An 18,076-nucleotide genomic window follows, 5' to 3' on the forward strand; every position below is an offset into this window, starting at 1 on the left:
TTTTAGCTACCTAGATCAGCCATGTTGTGAAACCATTAATAGGATCAAACTTTACAGTGAGTCTCTGGCAAGATATGGCAAAAGCCCGTACCTTTACCCTCTCTATGGCCTTGGAGAGCTGCCCCAGGGATTTGCAAGGTCAGTGCCCGTCGCTAACGTGGTCCCCTCTTCTGCAGGAAGACGGGTGCGCAGTCGGGAGGGATGAGAGGTCTGTGAGCTGTGAGGTGCTTTTCTTTTTATTGGAATAAACTTTATATAACGAAACCACAGAGGTACTGTAAGAAGTTCAGTTTGGGTGTACAGACATGTGTGACCAACATGACACTCAAGAAAGCGTGGAGTCCGGGAAGCTCGCGTGTGCCCCCCCCTCCCCCGCGGCTGCTCTGTCTGTGACTTCTTTCTCCTCGGTCCCCACCATTCCTGAAAAGACTTTTCCAGTTGTGTTGGTGCCTTTGTGGCGAGTCATTTGGCCACAGATACGTACAGAGCTGTTTTGTTCCATCACTTTTCTTAAGATTTTATTTATTTAGTTGAGAGAGGGAGCATGAGCCAGGGGTGGGGGTGTAGGGTGTGGGGGGCAGAGAGAGAGGGAGAAGCAGACTCACTGCTGAGCAGGGAGCCCGCCGCAGGGCTCGATCCCAGGTCTGAGCCGAACGAAGGCAGGTGCTTCACCCACTCAGCCACCCAGGTGCCGCTTAAAGACTATTTTTATTTTTAAGTAATCTCTACACCCAGCCTGGGGCTCCAACTCCAATCCCGCAGATCAGGAGTCCCCTGCTGCACCGACGGAGCCAGTCAGGCTCCCCCTGATTATTCTAGTTTTACATTAAGATGTAAAAGCAGGGGCGCCTGGGTGGCTCAGTGGGTTAGGCCACTGCCTTCGGCTCAGGTCATGATCTCAGGGTCCTGGGATCGAGTCCCGCATCGGGCTCTCTGCTCATCAGGGAGCCTGCTTCCTTCTCTCTCTCTCTCTCTCTGCCTGCCTCTCAGTGTACTTGTGATTTCTCTCTGTCAAATAAATAAATAAAATCTTTAAAAAAAAAAAAAAAAGATGTAAAAGCAAGTAATGAAAATTCGCTCCAAATTTTTTTTTTTTTTTTTTTCAAAATTGTTTTGGCTCTTCTAGGTCCTTTGCATTTCCCTATACATTTTGGGACAGTTTTTTGTCAATTTCTAGGAAAACAATGCTGGGATTTAAGTGGGATTGAATTTAAATGTACAGGCCAGCTGGGGCTGACATTAGCTTACTACCGGTTTTCCAACCCCTGAAGGTGCTGCTCTCTCTGTGGACTTAGGTGTTGTCTCAGCAGTGTTCTGAGGCTTTCATTGTAGGGATCTAGCACCTAGTTCACATTGGTTCATAAGTATTTTATGTTACTTAAATGCTGCTGTTAATGAAAGTGTCTCAATTTTATTGTAAAGTTGTTTGCTGTTGAGAATGAACATTCCTGCTTTATTACTAAATTTTTTTATAGGGTTTTTGTCGATGGCTTTGTCAGAATGAATTCCTTCTTACTCTTGGCTGGCTGGGAGTTTTCTTAAGAATAGGTGCTGACATTAAGTTAATAATGCACATTTTCTTTATGCATTGCTGTGGTGAATTGTGGATTGATTTTGGGATGTTAAACTGGCCTTGCATTCTCAGGGTAAACAACACTTACTCATGATGTATTTTCCTTTTAATTTATCTTTGGATGTAATTTGCGTGCATGTGCGTACACACACATGAATTAGAAATCGGGCTACTCAGATGTCCCGTTTAGTTCATCTCTTGTGTTTTACAAGAAATTTGACCATTTCAGGGCGCCGGGATGGCTCAGTGGGTTAAGCCTCTGCCTTCGGCTCAGGTCATGATCTCAGGGTCCTGGGATTGAGCCCCGCATCGGGCTCTCTGCTCAGCGGGGAGCCTGCTCCCCTGCCCCCCGCCTGCCTCTCTGCCTACTTGTGATCTCTGTCTCTCTGTCAAATAAAAAATCTTAAAAAAAAGAAATTTGACCATTTCACATAAGTTCTTGAATTTCCTGTTGTCCATAATATATGTATGTATTTTAAAGATTTTATTTGAGAACAGGAACACACAGGCATGGGGAGGGGCAGGGGCAGAGGGAGAAGCAGGCTTCTGACTTAGGAAGGAGCCTGACACCACGCCAGACTCGATCCCACAACCCTGGAATCATGACTTGGGCTGAAGACAGACATTTAACTCACTGAGCCACCCAGCCACCCCATAATATATTTTAAATTATCCTTTCAGTGTCTAGGATCTGTAGTGAAATTCCCACCTTCCATTGTTGTGATCGGTCATTTGTATTTTCTTCTTTTTTGGTAGGATTTTATCAGCTATGGATCCTTTCAAAGTACCAGATTCTTAGTTTTTTTTTTTTTTTTTTTTTTTTAAAGATTTTATTTATTTATTTGACAGAGAGAAATCACAAGTAGATGGAGAGGCAGGCAGAGAGGGAGGAGGAAGCAGACTCCCTGCTGAGCAGAGAGCCCGATATGGGACTCGATCCCAGGACCCTGAGATCATGACCTGAGCCGAAGGCAGCGGCTTAACCCACTGAGCCACCCAGGCGCCCCAGATTCTTAGTTTTATTTATTTCCTCTGTGGCTTATTTTTGATTTTATTTTGTTCTTAATTTCTTTTCCCTTCATGGGTTTAATTTTCTTTTAGTTTTCTAGAGTTGAAACACGTCATTGGTTATACTTAGTCTCTAACATGAGGATTTAAAAGGTTTAAAATTTCTCTCTAAATATGTATCATTCATTATGGTACCCTGTTTCTTCTTCTTCTTTTTTTTTTTTGCCTTAATCCTTGGGTTTTTTTGAAGGTGTAGTGTTTAATTGCTAAACATTTAGAGATGTTTCTAAATATCATATTGTTACGGACATCTAATTTTAATTCCATGATGATCAGAGAACAAACTTGTAAGATTTTAATTTTTGAAATCAAGGCATAATTTATGGTCAGTTTTTTTTTTTTTTTAAATTTTATTTATTTATCTGACAGACAGAGATCACAAGTAGCAGAGAGAGAGCAGGGAAGCAGGCTCCCTGCTGAGGGAGACCGATGTGGGGCTCGATCTCGATCCCATGATTCTGAGATCATGACCTGAGCTGAAGGCAGAGGCTTAACCCACTGAGCACCCAGGCGCCCCTATGGTCAGATTTTTAAAAATGGTTTTTAAAAGATTATTTTAGAGAATGTGTGCGGAGATGGGGCAAGGGCAGAGAGGGATAGCGTGGACTCGCACAGACTCCCCGTTGAACGTGGAGCCCACTGCAGGGTTTGCTCTCGCAACCCTCGTAACCAGCTGAGCCATCCGGGGGCCCCAGAGTCGGCGGTCACGTCAGTGACATTTTGGGGAGTGAATGAGCCGTTGAGGAGAGCTCGCAGCCTGCACGTGTCGCGCTGCGTGTAGTAGCAGGAGCCCATGGAGCAGCTCCCGTGTGTCCGCGCTGATGGTGTGTCCTGTTTCTGTGGGTGTGTCTCCCGCCTCGGTGCAGGCGCGTCCGTGCAAAGCTTTTTTGCCGGCTGATACTCCTTTCCACTGTTAGACGGAAAATACCACCTTACCTGTTTGCTTTTCCTTTTGTATTTATTTTCGGAAGGTTGTCTAGTTAAGTGAGTCTCTTGTAGAAGCAGATAGTTGAATATTGCTTTGTTACCCGGTGCGACAACTCTGGCCTTTAACGGGATTGTTTAGCTCATTTATGTTTAGTACAATTACTGATATTGTTGGGATTAGATCTGTTGTCTTGTTCGTTGTCTTTTTCTCCCCCCATTTCTGTTCCTCTTTCTTCGGATTCATCACATATTTTTTACGATTCTAGACTAACTCCTCTAGTGGCTTTGTGGCCTTGCCTTTTTATTTGTCATAGTTCAGTGCTGCGCACACTGTGGCGTGCATCCTGTCGGCTTCTTTGCAGTTGATGCTGTGCTCAGCACCGTACGCGCAGTCGAAGCAGGCTGCGGCCTTCTCGCTCTCTGCGCTGTCGCGGCTGCGGTCGCGTCTCCGCAGTCACTTCTCCGCGCTCGGATCACTGGCACGGCTCAGCCCCTGGTCCAGCGGTGCCGTTTCTGCCCTGAAAGTCAGTTTAAGGAAGCGACGAGGGAAGGAAAAGGAACCATTTTCCCACGGTACCGTGTTCGCTGCTCTTCTTAGAAATCCTTACTTCTGCCTCGTGACATTTGTCTTCAGCGCGCTGTGGCGTTCTTGTAGTCGAGGGGCTGCTGGTGCCGGGTTCCGTCACCTTCACTTCTGCAGGACTTTGCTTGGCCTGAGAGGTTTCCAGGCAGCACCTCCCAGCCACCACCCGACACTGGCGTCCCGCGCACTGTCCCGTGCGTGGTGACGCTGCGGCTGTCCCTCCCGCTGCTCTCCGGGAACCCCTTCCCTCTTGGGCAGTGGCCCGAGGGCCCGCCTCTCTGGTTTTGCTCGGGCCTTGCTGAGCTGCTCAGGTGTGTGCGTTCGTGTCAGATCGGGAATTTGAAAATCCACTATCCGCCTCCGACGTTTCTCTCCGTTTCCTGTCCTCGCCGTCTGGGACGGTTGCGTCCTGCGGGAAGCCGGGTGGCATCCGGCGTCGCTGCAGAGCTTTTCTTTCTTATTTCGTCTTTGGATTTCTCCAGGCTTCATATCGGATAATGCCTGTTGATTAGTCTTCAAGTTCACGGGCTCCTTTCTCTGTTTCCCAAGATTTAATCCCATTCAGTGAGTTTTAACTTTTTTTTTCTGGTACTGGACTTTATCCATGTAGAACTTCAAGTTTTTAAAACATACTGTTTTTGAGACTGTTTACTTACTTTGGCCCCACTGAGTATATTTGTAATAGCGTGTTCTTGAACGCGGGTGTGCGTCTGTCCCGGAGAGATCTGCAGTAGCTGCCGTTAGTCCCTCGGAACACAGCATCGCGAATCTGGGTACCGGTTTGTCCCGACAGCGTTTCCCGAATCTACTTTGAATCACGTTTCTTGCTTCCTCACTTGGCTAGTGTCGTGTGTGTACGTGTGTGTACATGTGTGTACAGGGCCTGGTGACTGGCACACTCTAGAGAGGCCGGGCTCGCTCTCTGGGGGGTGACTTTGTTGGAGTCCGCGGGGAAGTCCTCGGCCCCTCACCTGGGAAGTTTAACCTGAGCCCTCGCTGGGCGGGGAGGGCAGTGTCCGTGCCTGGAGGCGTCTGTCGGGAGGCGTCCGTCGGGAGCGAGCTGGGCGGCTCCTGGGCCGGCTCCTGGGCCGGAGGGGCCGCTCCCGGCGGGAACCGGTGTCCTGTCCGGCGCGGCAGCGCGCACTTCGGAGCCGGCAGCACTTCGGAGCCGGCAGCGCGCGGGCCCTGGGCTCGCCCGTGCCCAGCAGCGGCCCCGCTCAGCTGCTGTTCTTGCTGCGCTCCTTGCGCTCTGGCTCACGTATGGGCCCTTCTGCAGTTAGTCACGGATTTGAAGAGATTTGCTAGATTTGGTTGCTCCCCTTTCTGTGCCCCCCTCGCCCCCGCTAGCGTCTCCTGTCCTGCGGCATCTTGCATCCGCAGGCCCGCGGCTTCCGGCCCCGGCTGGAGGCGCTCCTGCTGCAGGGGCTGCGGTGGTTCCTTCGGGGCAGGCGCCACAGAGGCCACGCGCCCAGCTGCCTCGCGCCTTTGGTCTTTTCTCCGGTGTCTGCTGCTTTTACTCCCTCTCCACGGACTCCGCATTGGTGTTATTTTATTATTTTATTTCTGTGCAGGAAGATAAGACCGACACGAGCTGTTTCCCCATCGCTGGTCAATGCTTTTTTTGGACTTGGTATTCCGAACTGTGAATGAGAGACTTCGTTTCTGGTTCTCATGCTCTCCTGTAATCGTAGCTTTAATGACTTTTAAATGAACACCTTCTGGAAGGAAATTGAGCAAATATACATTGGCTACAACTCAAGATCTAAGAAAAACTTTAGTAGTTGACACAGTTATAAATGGTCATCTCTAACATTTTTTTAGGCTAAGTGCCATTTATGGTGGTACATACATGCTCAATAAACCCATTGAAGAAATCATCGTGCAGGATGGAAAAGTGATTGGTGTGAAATCTGAAGGAGAGGTAAGTAGCGTTTTCACAATTTAAAAAATACTATGTTCTTGTGAAGAAAATGTGGGCTGATGTAGTGTGGTTTGGGCATCAATGCCGGATTTCACTTTTTATGGTTTCTTATACTAAGGACGAGCTAAAGATGCGTGTTTTGTTTTTTTGTTTTTTTTTTTTTTATATTACTGTTTTCTATAATGTTGATTATTGCTTAAGACTGAGAAATACATTATGGATAAAGTCTTAGTGGTACGTGTTCTGTGTTTATATAGTGTGGGTTGGTGCCTGTCTCCTGGATTTTCATTTAAATTTAGCTTTATTTATACCATTTAAAATTTATTGGTTGAATTTGGACTTGATGGTTACTGAGCATTTTATTATTTAATAAGGGCTTTAGGGGCACCTGGGTGGCTCAGTGGGCTAAAGCCTCTGCCTTCAGCTCGGGCCCCGCATCGGGCTCTCTGCTCAGCGGGAAGCCTGCTTCCCCCTCTCTCTCTGCCTGCCTCTCTGCCTACTTGTGATCTCTTTCTGTCAAATAAATAGATAAATAAAATCTTTAATAAGGGTTTTAGATGTGGGGCCGGCCAGGTGGAGTTTCAAGTAGCATTTCCCAGATGCAAAGTGAATATTGATGAACTCACAACTCTTACAGATAGTTAGAGCTGCTCCAGAGCTATGGATAGAAAAATAGTGGTGTCCCTGAAGAGTATTCCATGGGTTAGGTCCACGTAGTCTGTACTCACTGGTCGGCCCTCTGAGCGAACCTTCATTACTGCGATCTTTGGTAACTCCCTTGTGTGTCCCGCAGGATGGGTGTCAGGGAACAGGGGCCAGTTGGGAGGAGTTCATCTGTCCCGGAGGGCGTCTCAGTGCAGCGCCATCCCATTTTGTTTCCCACAGCTCTTCCTCTCAGGCGATCAAAGAATTTTTTTACTGGGCGCAGTCACGTATGACAATGGCCCTTAAATAGAGTATTTCATTGAATCCTAACAATGACGTTTGAGGTTAGGGACAGCCAGGATTTGAAAGCTGTCTGCCTGATTCTGAAACCTGTAACTTCGCAACACTGTGCATGGTTCCCTCACACCTGAGCAGGGCTCCGGATCCATGGATCTTTCCCAGGAGAGTTTGTTGGGATTGTTGGCAAAACTAGTTTTAAGTTACTTGTAGTTCAGGAATAACTTCTGGTTAACCTTATGAAGGTGACAGATGGTATTCTATCTAGAAACTTTGGACACTGATTATTGTCAATGGGACCTCAACGTTTCGGTACAGGTTGCTCGCTGTAAGCAGCTCATCTGTGACCCCAGCTACGTCAAAGACCGGGTCGAGAAGGTGGGCCAGGTGATCAGAGTCATCTGCATCCTCAGCCACCCGATCAAGAACACCAACGACGCCAACTCCTGCCAGATCATCATTCCCCAGAACCAGGTCAATCGGAAGTCAGGTGAGTTTTGAAGAGCAGCAGATGTTTGTAGGAGTTTGTTAGAATTTGCTGTGTGTTTCATCCCGGATTTTTAATTTTGTTTGCTCTGTGAAGAGACCCGTGGGAAACAAGATGTGATGGATTTAGCTCAGAGAGATCCTAAGTCCTCCCCGTGAAAGGCACACGAGTCCTGGAGCCCTGCCTCGCCCTTCCTGGTCCCCCATCGTGGACCTCCAGTCTCTCGTTCTAGAAGGATGAACTGAGAGGCTGAACTGGATGAGCTCGCAGTGTCTCCTGGCTCGAGCACTGGCCTGCGGGGGTTTCTTGCTTATGAGGTGACCCAAACCCACTGTGGTTTTGAGCCAGTGACCGTGCTTTTAGGTCGTTATTTGTCGAGCTCATACTTAAATTTGATTTTAGTGGTGTGCCGGAAAACAGCTTCCTCTGGTTAGGATCAGGACTGACTTCTAAAACTGTATTTCCTCATCTCTTTGCGTCGAGCAGTTATTTTCATCTCCCCTACCTTTTCCCACCATTCTTTCAGGCGGAAGCCTAACTTTATTTATTGAAAATTAAACTAAAAAGGGTTATCAGCTTTTAAACAGAGCTGTCTGTATTTATTTTTCCATGTAAGAAATATAGTCACCTACGGGGCGCCTGGGTGGCTCAGTGGGTTAAAGCCTCTGCCTTCGGCTCAGGTCATGATCCCGGGGTCCTGGGATCGAGCCCCACATCGGGCTCTCTGCTCCGCAGGGAGCCTGCTTCCCCCTCTCTCTCTGCCTGCCTCTCTGCCTACCTGTGATCTCTGTCTGTCAAAAAAAAAAAAAAAGAAATATAGTCACCTAAGATTAGGATTGCAATGAAGGGATGTTCAGGGGCCCAGGCAGACCCCAGGGTGAGGAGAAGCCTCGAGACAGGAGGAGCTGGCGGCGCCCTTCCGATGGGGGGAGGGGGGTGAGGCACTCACTGAGCTGCGCGCGGACAGGGAGAACCCGTGGGACCGAAGAACAGCCTGTGCTGATCTGCGGGTTGCTTGAGAAACTTGGTCCTTTATGTAAATCCTTTCTTAGCTGCTGGAAAGCCTTTCTAGATGCTGGCCTTGGGGAGGAAGACTGCAGAGCAGTCAGGTTTGGGCGGCCTCTGGGTAGGGGTCCATGCCCAGCAGCTCCCGGCTTGGGAGAGCCGTGGCCCGCAGTCGGCGAGAAGTGGCTGGATCCGGGCATACTTCCCGGAGGGCCCCGCCGGCCTCCGCGTGTCCCTGAAGCCGAAGGCTCAGCTCGATGGAATCGGGTGGCCAGGAGGCGGGCCGGGCGGTGAGGTGGCCTTTCTTGCCCGCAGATATCTACGTCTGCATGATCTCCTCCGCGCACAACGTGGCTGCACAGGGCAAGTACATCGCCATAGTCAGCACCACCGTGGAGACCAAGGAGCCCGAGAAGGAAATCAGACCAGCTTTGGAGCTTTTGGAACCAATCGAACAGAAGTGAGTGACGGGTTTCTGGAGATGAGCTCCGACGCGACACGAGTTCCGACTCAGGCGGCAGCGTGAGCCCCAGCGGCTGCTGGGCCGCCGGCCGCATGCTGGGAGTTGGGATTGCGGACGGAGCCGAGGGTGGACTTGGTCGGCTCACGCACGGCCTCCGTTTCCTCCCTCCAGGTTTGTGAGCATCAGTGACCTCCTCGTACCCAAAGACCTGGGGACGGAGAGCCAGGTGAGTGCGCGGGCTGGGGCGGGCGCTGGGCACGGCTGTCGCCGGGGCCGTCGTCGCCAAGTCCGTTGTCTCTGATGTCACTTCAGATCTTTATTTCCCGCACCTACGACGCGACCACTCACTTCGAGACCACCTGCGACGACATCAAAGACATCTACAAGAGGATGACCGGCTCTGAGTTCGACTTCGAGGAGATGAAGCGCAAGAAAAACGACATCTACGGGGAAGACTAAGCGATGCGCGCGCCCGTCTCGGACAGACGCAGCTGGCACAGGCCGCGCACCGTCCGCAGTCGCTGTTGTAACCCCCGCGGCGCCCGCGGAGCGCTGTCCCAGTCCGTACTCCTCCCCTTCCTAATATCATGTATTAACTCGTTCTCACGGCGTGGCTCCTCCGAATTGGCAGGTTACCACATTCTGTTCAGTTTAACCGATACTGGCTTTTCTCCTTAGTGAAGGATCAGTTTGAAGACGACCCTGTGATCCTGACACAGAGCACCGATACAGTATTTGTATCTTTTAATCAGTGTAGCCTCCGCGGTCGTGTGCTTCTGCCGCTTGAGAGCCGGAGCGGCACCATTCGCGTGCCATCTGTCCCACTGGCATTGAGATTCCCACCGAATAGTCCATGCCTTGGGACAGCATCCCCGCGTGGGCCCCGCCCCTCTACATCTGTGTCCCGTGAGCTGTTAGGGCCACGGAACACAGCCACAGGTTGGGGTCACGCGGGCCCACAATTCTAACCCAACTCCAGACCCGAGCGTCATTCCGGGGGAAGCCTGTGTGCAGTGTTTTCACCTGGTAAAATTGGTAAGAGCAAAGGGGAAAGAAAGCTGTGGTACAGCGGGTAAATGTAGAAGCTTCTTTTGTACCCCAGGTGTGGCTTCCTCAACGGACCAAGCTGCGACGCAGTATTGATTTGACAGAGCCTCCGCTTCAGGGATGTCTGTCTCAGATGGCTCCAGATGATTTCTGTACTGCAAAATAAAGCCAAACTCTGGAAACCACTTCCTTCTCGGGTGCTCTGTTTGCGTCCTGGCGTTAAGAACTAGTGAGTATCGTCCTGGCCCTGGCCTGGTGGCTCGTGGCCCCCGATCCCGCCCCACGTGGCTGACGGACACCACATGGGCGGCTGCGCTCCATCACCGACCACAGGGGTAGGCACAAGTCTAGACGGATCCGAACAGCCTTGCCTGCTGTCTGGCTTTGCTGTGAGTAGACCCCAAATGACATTCTTGACACAGCTCTTGAGGCACCGAGCGGCCCCAGTGGAGAAACCTCTGCTTTTACTGACAGGATCTAGAACCCCAGCAAGCCTCTCTTCCCCTTAATTCTTCAAGCTGTCAGCCTGGGATGTAGGCAGAGGCGCACGCCGGGCTACAAGTACAAAGAATAAATAGCAGGATCTCTCCAGTCCTGTCCCACGCGTCTTGAACACCTGTTCTACTCAGGTACTAGGCCGTGGGAACAGGGATGGCGGGCGCGTCGGGAAGAGCAGACGGCGCAGAGAGCTACACTCGCTGGCGTGGTTCGTGTAAAAGCTAGAAAAGGTGCTGTGGACACAGAGCCGTGGGGCTTGCTGGAGGGTCTTTGGCGAGAGGGAGAGTAGACCTGAGGCGCCCTCAAAAGATGAGCCAGCAGCAGGTGCTTACGTCACTTGTCCATCATTTCCGGTTTAGCACGCCCCGTTGGGTCACCGTCCTCTCCTCAGATGAAGTGACCGGGCTTCCAAGCCAGAAACAGTCACGTGGGCACCACTTGGCTAGCGGGTAGAGAGCCGGCGAAGGGCTAGCCAACACCTGTGTGTCCCGGCTCAGCGCTCCTGCTCCTGGAGGAAGCAGTCCGTTCCGTTACGTGGCCTACAGAGGGCCACAGCATTCCCCACAAACTCAAATTTTGCTTTAAAGGAATCCCAGAGAGTTGATTTTTTTTTTTAGTTGTCTTTATTTAAAAAAATGAAACAAATTAGTTACAAAAATTTGTTCCAAATAGATACTATGTATCTACATTTTGCTTGGTTTTGAGTTAAAAGATTACGGTAGAAATTATTTAATACCATAAATAAAAGATTTTCTTCCTTAGAGGGTTGATTTTTGTAGTGCAGTATTTACAAAACGTAAGTGGAAACTGACAATTTATAGATCTGTAACAGAACTTACTGTAGTGTTGCTAGAACACCCGCGTGTGCACTGCGCGAGATCCCAGCTTGTCCGAGGGCGGTGAAGCTTGGAACACAAACTGTAACATGCACTACCTACGCCTTTCAGACAGGAACATGCAAAAACAACGCTATCTGTTAAAATAGACTTATTTTTCCTACAACTAAGTAAACGTGTTTGTAAAATTCTTTTTAATAGTGAGCTTAATATTTTTGAAGGCTCTCTGTAAAAATGGAAAATAATTTAAACCAGTATGACCACTGCAGCCGAACGCTCGTGGACAGCTGGCGTCCTGCTGTGAACAAAGGCCAAGATTTTACAAGGTATAAAGAAACGAAGGAAAACTCTCAAGTTGGAGAACAGTGATTTTTCAAATATGAGAAAACTGCTGTTTATCAAAAAGGTTTTCAAGTAAAAGGAAACGGAATTGGTTGGTGGCGGCGGCATGGTCTAGGCCCGCTGATCACCTGGACAAACACAAAATTGATGGTTTCATCTTTAAACAGAACAATCAAGAAAGGTTTTTAGAAACAGGAGGCCGTCTCACGGGGACTTATGCATGTTCTCTTCCGTCCTGGGAACAAGGTGAACTGCAGGCGACGACTGGTGTCCTTCAGAAAAAACGGGCTCCTCTGAAGCAGGTGGCTCCTTCCGCAATTCCCACTTAGGCCAAACTGACAGCAATTCCGCCCCTAACACAGACCGAAAATTTACAGCATGATGTGGAAGGTGAAGAGCAGTTCGCCAACAGCAGCTTTCCTCAGACACAAATGTCAGCGTCTGTCATGCCCCGTAAATAGGAGTGTCCTGGAAGGCATCCTTACCAATAGCTGCTCTTAAACGGAGCTGCTGTTTTTGGTACGTTTTCAATGAAGTTCTTTACATCTGTAACAAGGATGCCACTATTTTCAAGGACTTCTCTGGAGACAGTTGGCTTTTCTGTGAAGAGAAGAAGAAAACCTTTATAGAGGTTCTGGTGAAAAATTCTTTGATGTCGAACTTTCATGGAACTTCATTTAACCGGGGGAGGGAGAGGGGGGAGGAGCGGCCCCAGGGAGGAAGGTGTGCGGCCTTGCGAGCAGGCACCGGGGTGGGGCCGGGGAGGCCGAGCAGCTGCGGAACCGCCGCCTTCCGGAGCGGAGAAGCTGGGTCACCCTCCCGGGGAACCGTCCGTACGCGCGTGGGGGGCTGCACGCTGCGCCGCTCCACCGCAGCCCGGGCCTGGGCCGCAGCGTCTACAAGAACACAGCAGGCAAACACCGGGTGGGCACGGATCTCCGGCCTCCGAGCTCCGTGTGCAGATGATTCTAGAGGAGCCAGCCGAAGGCCGTGCGTCTACCTGTTAGGAAGACCGCGAACCGGGTGTGGACGTGCTGGATTTGCAGGTTTAGCAGGCATTTTAAATGTTCGGCTTTTGTGGGTGCTCGGGAGTCACACTGGTGGTAAGGAAGCAGTTCGATGAGACTTGCACTCTGACAGGATTTCAGGATCAAGTTCTTCCTGCGTGCGACCGGGTCCACTCTGCAACAGACCCAGAAATGCAAACCAAAGTCAGGTTCAGTGTGAACTTGCCGTTTACTTTTCCCCGTATCTTAATTTTTAGCTGTTTTACTCCTCCACTTCCTGCCTTCACCGTACTTAACAGTTCGACCGATTCCCTTAAAGCCCTCAGAACTCCTGCGCTGCTGCTAACCTCTGTTCTTCCCCACGACACACTTGGCCTCACAGACGTCACCGTCGTCCTGTCCGCTTCCCTCAGAACACTGTATGCTTGCTGACTCCCTCTGGCGACGCAGGTTTTTACAGAGTACAAGCCTCGTGCCAAGCAAGAGGGACGTGGACCTGTTCGTGCAGCCACGCGGCTTGGCCAGCCTTGGGCCATTCCTAGTGGGCCTCCGGCCACACGCTGTACCCTACGCCAATGCCTCCAGACCCTGCTCTGCGGTCGCCGCGCTCTTAGATCAACAGCTTCACTACGGAAATTCCCGCTGCTACATAATTGTCATTTCTCACCTCCCTTAACATCTTTTTTTTTTTTTTTAAGATTCTTTTTAGAACTCGTGCATGCACGGGCCGGTGCAAGGGGCAGCGGGAGGGAGAGAGAAACTTGAACAGCATCTGTGCTCAGCACAGACCGCACGGTGGGGCTCGATCTCCGGACCCTGAGATCACAACCAGACCTGAAATCGAGTCAGACGTTTAACCAACTGAGCGCGCAGATGCCCTATGACCTCCCTTAGAATGTTGCAACTACCTCTTTTCGTGGAAAATACTTAACCTGTAAATGTCTCTCCATCTGCTCTCCTGTCCTCTGTCGGCCTCTCCTGCCCACTGAAGGAAAGCAAACTCCCCCAGGTTCCAGCACTCCAGGGACAAGCACTGTCTGGGTCACTGGGCTGCATTTTCCCCTTCGTACACGCACATTTATGTGACTGGCATCACACCGCATGCTTTTATACATATATTTTGCATTTGTTTTAAAATTATATACATATGGAATCCATGTATCTGTCGTATTTGCCTAGAAATAGATCTGAGGGTGGTTTTACAGTTATTGATAATAACCCATGGCTATAAATATCTTTTAGAAACAGCAGTTTCTAAAAGCTAGGGGTGTTTTTGGTTTTAAGTTTTAGATAAATGTCTCCAGAGGCCACAGGACATGATGTTTTCGGACGAGTTCCTACTACACTCGCTCTCAAAGAGGAGTCTGGTACCACCTGGAGGGCCTGTTAACGGGGCCGGCAGCAGCGTACCTATTCGTTTACCTAAAGTCCTCTGAATGTGAAATTAATGGATAGTTGCCAGTTTTATAGGTGTACCGTGGTACCTCGGAGCTTTATTCGTGAACTTGAACCTTTCCTCTGAAGTGCTGGCTAGCCACCACCTCAGAAACTCCCAGTTGGCCTCTGCCATCCTCTGCACCACCCCCCAGCTCAACCCAGGCAAATCCCTCCCAGACGTGACAGCATCAGCTCTGAGGTCCACTCAGACCTCCTGGCTTGCTTTTTCTCCCACACTGGTTCTAGGTATTGCCTCTCCCAGACCTCTGGTTCTTGGCTACGTCCCTTTTGAGATCTCAGGGTCCAGCTTACATTTGTCCTTGGGAGGGAGGTAGGAGAGAGCAGTCATGTTAGAGGTGAACATTCTGGGCTCAGAGCCCAGCGTCACGACTCCTTGTCTGACCTGGATTGCATTTGTTTTAAAATTATATTTGTCCCGAAACTTCAACTTCCCCATCGTGACAGCGGGTTTTTACTGTCCGTCTCCGCTGTAGGTGGCCAGGCGGGGGCTGCCGGACAGGGGCTGCCACTCACGTCACGGCGGGGCTTGTCGATCTCGCGGCCCCACACCGTGTCCGCGCCCGTCATCGCCTCACTGCAGCCCGGGCACCCACACACCCCGGGTCTCTACAGCCAGGCAATCGATTAAAAATCACTTAGGCAAAATCCAGCTGTACACTGCTTCCTGAGGGGTAAAACATTCTCATCTCAACGTTTCCATCCCTGTGACGATGGCAACCTGGTACCCGCACAAGCCAGCCGCAGCCGCAGGGCTAGTGTCGCGTTCCCTCGGTTCGCGCCAGGAGAGCCAGAGCGTCCGCGGACCGACACGGTGGGACTCGGCAAGGGCCTCAGACTGGCAGGGGCGGCTCCGCCCTGCGGCAGCGAAGGCTGGACCCCACCTGTGCACCTGCCCCCGGGGGAAGCACGAAGGCAGCCCCACGCCCCGAGGCCTCACCTGGTGGCTTCTCTTAGCTTCTTGTTTTCCCTGTGGTGAAGCAGCCACTTCCACCTCCCGTTTCCGTTCAGCTTCTCCAGGGTCCTGACCACGTCCTTCAGCTGAGCTGCAGACAGAAGAGACGAGGTCTGGTCGGAGGCCGGGAACGGGGACTCGTGGGGAGGCAGAGCGCACCTGCTGCCCGTCCGCCGCCCCAACCCCGGGACACCTGTCGCGTTCATGTGACCAGCGGGAAGTCCAGCGGCAACAGAAGACACTGGTCTAGCCTGCAAAACCTGTCAACTCTGGTCTCCACACGGAACTCACGCTTGTGGGGTCCACACGCCTTCTCTGAGCCAGGAGCGGCGTGTGCAGGGGCCGCCTGTGTCGTCAGCGCGGCAGGTGTCGCTCACCCGCCCAGGGCTGCGCCGCCCAGAAAGAAGGGAACCAGGAGTGTTTCGGCACATAACTGAGACTTTTAAGAGCCTTGTTTCTGATTTGCAGAACATCACCAAGACGGCAGCGGAGAGGGCTGCGGGGCAGGCGCGCGAGCGGAGGAACAGAGGAGCGGGTGGGAGCCGCAGGCGATCCCGGGACACCCGGGAGGCTCAGGGCACGTGCCTGGGGATGAGCGACACCATCCTGACGCAAACTGCTTAGCAGGGCACGCAGCAAAAATGAAGGCCTCAAAAGGTGGTGGTTGATACTACTTTTGAGTTCATTTCTTTTTGAGAGGAAGTAGTGTTTGGGCCACTGGGTGAAGGATGTACTAGATTTCAGAGACAGAAACAAGGAAGGGAAATAAAAGACCGACCTAATGTCATGGTTTCTAGGATCTTATCGTCCGAGACCACGAAGCCGCCCGTCTGGAGGAGCTCCTGGTAGGTGTGCTTGAGCACGTCCTCGGGGCCGTCCACTCCCGCGAAGAGGACGCTGGGGAAGTGTTTCAGCTTCAGCAGGAAGGGGATCTGCAAACACGACAGGACCCGCGGGGAGGGGGCTTGGTGGGGTCCCTTTTAGCCAAGGGGTCCAAGATTCAGTTAACTGGGATGACTGCAGATTCTGTGACCCCTGTCCAGAGCCCACCAGCACCTCAAGGAACCTGGACTCCGCAAACTCCCTAGAACTCGGGCGTTACCAGCGGCCTCTCGAACCCAGGCTGGAGACCCTGAGTGAGGGCAGAGCGCGGCTCAGCCGTGGGGCCCGTGACACGGCGAAGCAGGCGACAGGCTCCGCTCCTGCCCCGCCGGCGCCGGCATGGGCCTCAGGGGAGGCGTCTCCTTTTATTCAACATAACTATCCTCACGCCAACTTCAGAAAACCTTCACAAGGCCTTTTAAAGCAAGATTTGCTAGCGTTAGGTGTGAAGAGCTGCAGGTTTGTATCTGGGCCGAGGAAATGGCCCCGACTCCCTCTCTTCGTGGCTCGTCCCTAGCTTGGAGCCGTGATGTGCCCCACAAATGCCTCGCTATGTACACTGCGGGACGCCCCCTCGGGACACCCTTCTTCGTAAGAAACAGATGGCCCGACGTACCTGGTGCAGGCGCGACGCCACGTCCTCGTTTCTGATGATGACCAGGAGCGTGTCATTCTCTCTGTGGACGGCCTGACAGAAATGCTGAGGTTCAACTTCCGTGTGGCCCCCTTTCCGCAGGACGCTCTGGAAGAGGTGCGGACGGCGTTACTGCGGGAGGCGCCGCCAGTCCCCCCCAGTCCCCTCGGCGCCTCGGCTAGCACAGCCCGTTTGCTCTATGGTCCCAGCGGGCGGCGGCGGCGGCAGCCAGTCCTGCTTCCAAGTGAGCTTTCACGTGTTGAACACGTGGCTCCTGGCACTGCCACCAGCTGACTGAGCGGTCGTGTCAAAGGCAAAGCACTTTGTAACCGACCCTGTATGCCCATGAAGTGGCCGAGGCGGACTCCCCAAGGCACAGACACGGGGCGCTCGGCCAGCCTGTGGCAGCGAGGTACCTGCGGGTGCACATTCACTCTAAAAACGCCACCTCCGGTCAAAAAGTTTCTAGCACTTTTGGAATCCAAGTGGAGTGCCATGACAGCTGTGGCGCGAGCCCCTGGGGGTGGCGGGGAGAGGTGGCTGGCCGCCCACCTGTCGCCGGCCTGACTGGTGGCCTCAGCACGTCTGCTGACAGACAGTCCTTCCCTCTGTCCCCCTTCGCGATGCCGCCGCTGCTTCTGTCTGAAGGGTTCTGGACGTTTCCACCACACTCTCTGATGTTCCTCCTTGCCGGGGGAACATGGACTCAGACCACACTTGTCACTCCCTTTGTGGAAGTACCGTGTCACCTCCCCTGGACTCAACATGACTCAAACTTGATTATTTCGCTTCTTCGCTCAAAACACATGGCAACGTATCGTCAAAGAAACTCCTCCAGATTTTTTAACAAAGAGCCCGCTGAAACATTTTAAGTATAAATCTTCAGCTCTGACTTAATTTAGCAATAAACTACGTGAATGAGTACATTTTCTGAGACGGTCAACACCCTCGCCACGTGCCTCAGGGTCCAGGCTAGTCTGTCACCACCTGGCAGGCCTGCAGTCACAGTGGCAGAGTTGCACAGACCACCCGCAGCGTCATCTCAAGGAGCGGTGGGGCCTGACTTCCCGTCTCCCTTGAAGGCCTCTGGCTTCTCCGGGACGCAAAACTTCTCCAGGGTGGTTTTCTAGATTACCTGGCTAGTACTTTATTCCGAAGCTGATTTTATACTGGGTCCCCTTCTCACTTGAAGATTACTTTTTTTTTTTTTTTAAGATTTTATTTATTTGACAGACAAAGGTCACAAATAGGCAGAAAGAGGGGGAAGCGGGCTCCCCGCTGAGCAGAGCCCGATGCGGGGCTCGATCCCAGGACCCTGAGATCATGACCCAAGCAGAAGGCAGAGGCTTAACCCACTGAGCCCCCAGGCATCCCCTGAAGTGACTTTCATCTTTGCACACACTTTGTTATTTTCTGTCGTAAGCAGCAGCCACAGGATAAACAGGGTCGTG

The 18,076-nt window shown here is 51.8% G+C and overlaps 2 protein-coding genes across 6 annotated transcripts in view; one reads left to right on the plus strand and one right to left on the minus strand.

Annotated features, from left to right (window-relative positions):
* GDI2 (GDP dissociation inhibitor 2) overlaps window positions 1-10,201 on the plus strand; it is a 29,887-nt gene extending 19,686 nt beyond the window's left edge. Inside the window, exons 6-11 of the mRNA XM_045072318.1 lie at window positions 7-138; window positions 5,973-6,072; window positions 7,333-7,504; window positions 8,822-8,966; window positions 9,141-9,195; window positions 9,282-10,201. Of these exons, the coding sequence (XP_044928253.1) occupies window positions 7-138; window positions 5,973-6,072; window positions 7,333-7,504; window positions 8,822-8,966; window positions 9,141-9,195; window positions 9,282-9,428 (751 nt within the window). The 3' untranslated portion in view covers window positions 9,429-10,201. The remainder of the gene's footprint in view (window positions 1-6; window positions 139-5,972; window positions 6,073-7,332; window positions 7,505-8,821; window positions 8,967-9,140; window positions 9,196-9,281) is intronic.
* The window catches only part of TASOR2 (transcription activation suppressor family member 2), a 77,923-nt gene continuing 69,489 nt past the window's right edge, over window positions 9,643-18,076 (minus strand). For 3 of the 5 annotated variants that reach the window (XM_045072316.1, XM_004757927.3, XM_013059094.2), the window contains 6 exons: window positions 16,608-16,733; window positions 15,888-16,041; window positions 15,095-15,200; window positions 12,693-12,874; window positions 12,178-12,292; window positions 9,643-12,045 (listed from right to left, as the gene is read on the minus strand). In XM_045072316.1, the coding sequence (XP_044928251.1) occupies window positions 12,018-12,045; window positions 12,178-12,292; window positions 12,693-12,874; window positions 15,095-15,200; window positions 15,888-16,041; window positions 16,608-16,733 (711 nt within the window). In that variant the 3' untranslated portion in view covers window positions 9,643-12,017. Of the gene's footprint in view, window positions 12,293-12,692; window positions 12,875-15,094; window positions 15,201-15,887; window positions 16,042-16,607; window positions 16,734-18,076 lie in introns of all 5 variants that reach the window. The other 2 variants (XM_045072317.1, XM_004757925.3) reach the window with 1 other exon arrangement.

Source organism: Mustela putorius, unplaced genomic scaffold (assembly GCF_011764305.1).
Source record: "Mustela putorius furo isolate JIRA1106 unplaced genomic scaffold, ASM1176430v1.1 tig00004033_pilon_pilon_pilon, whole genome shotgun sequence".
Taxonomy (NCBI): domain Eukaryota; kingdom Metazoa; phylum Chordata; class Mammalia; order Carnivora; family Mustelidae; genus Mustela; species Mustela putorius.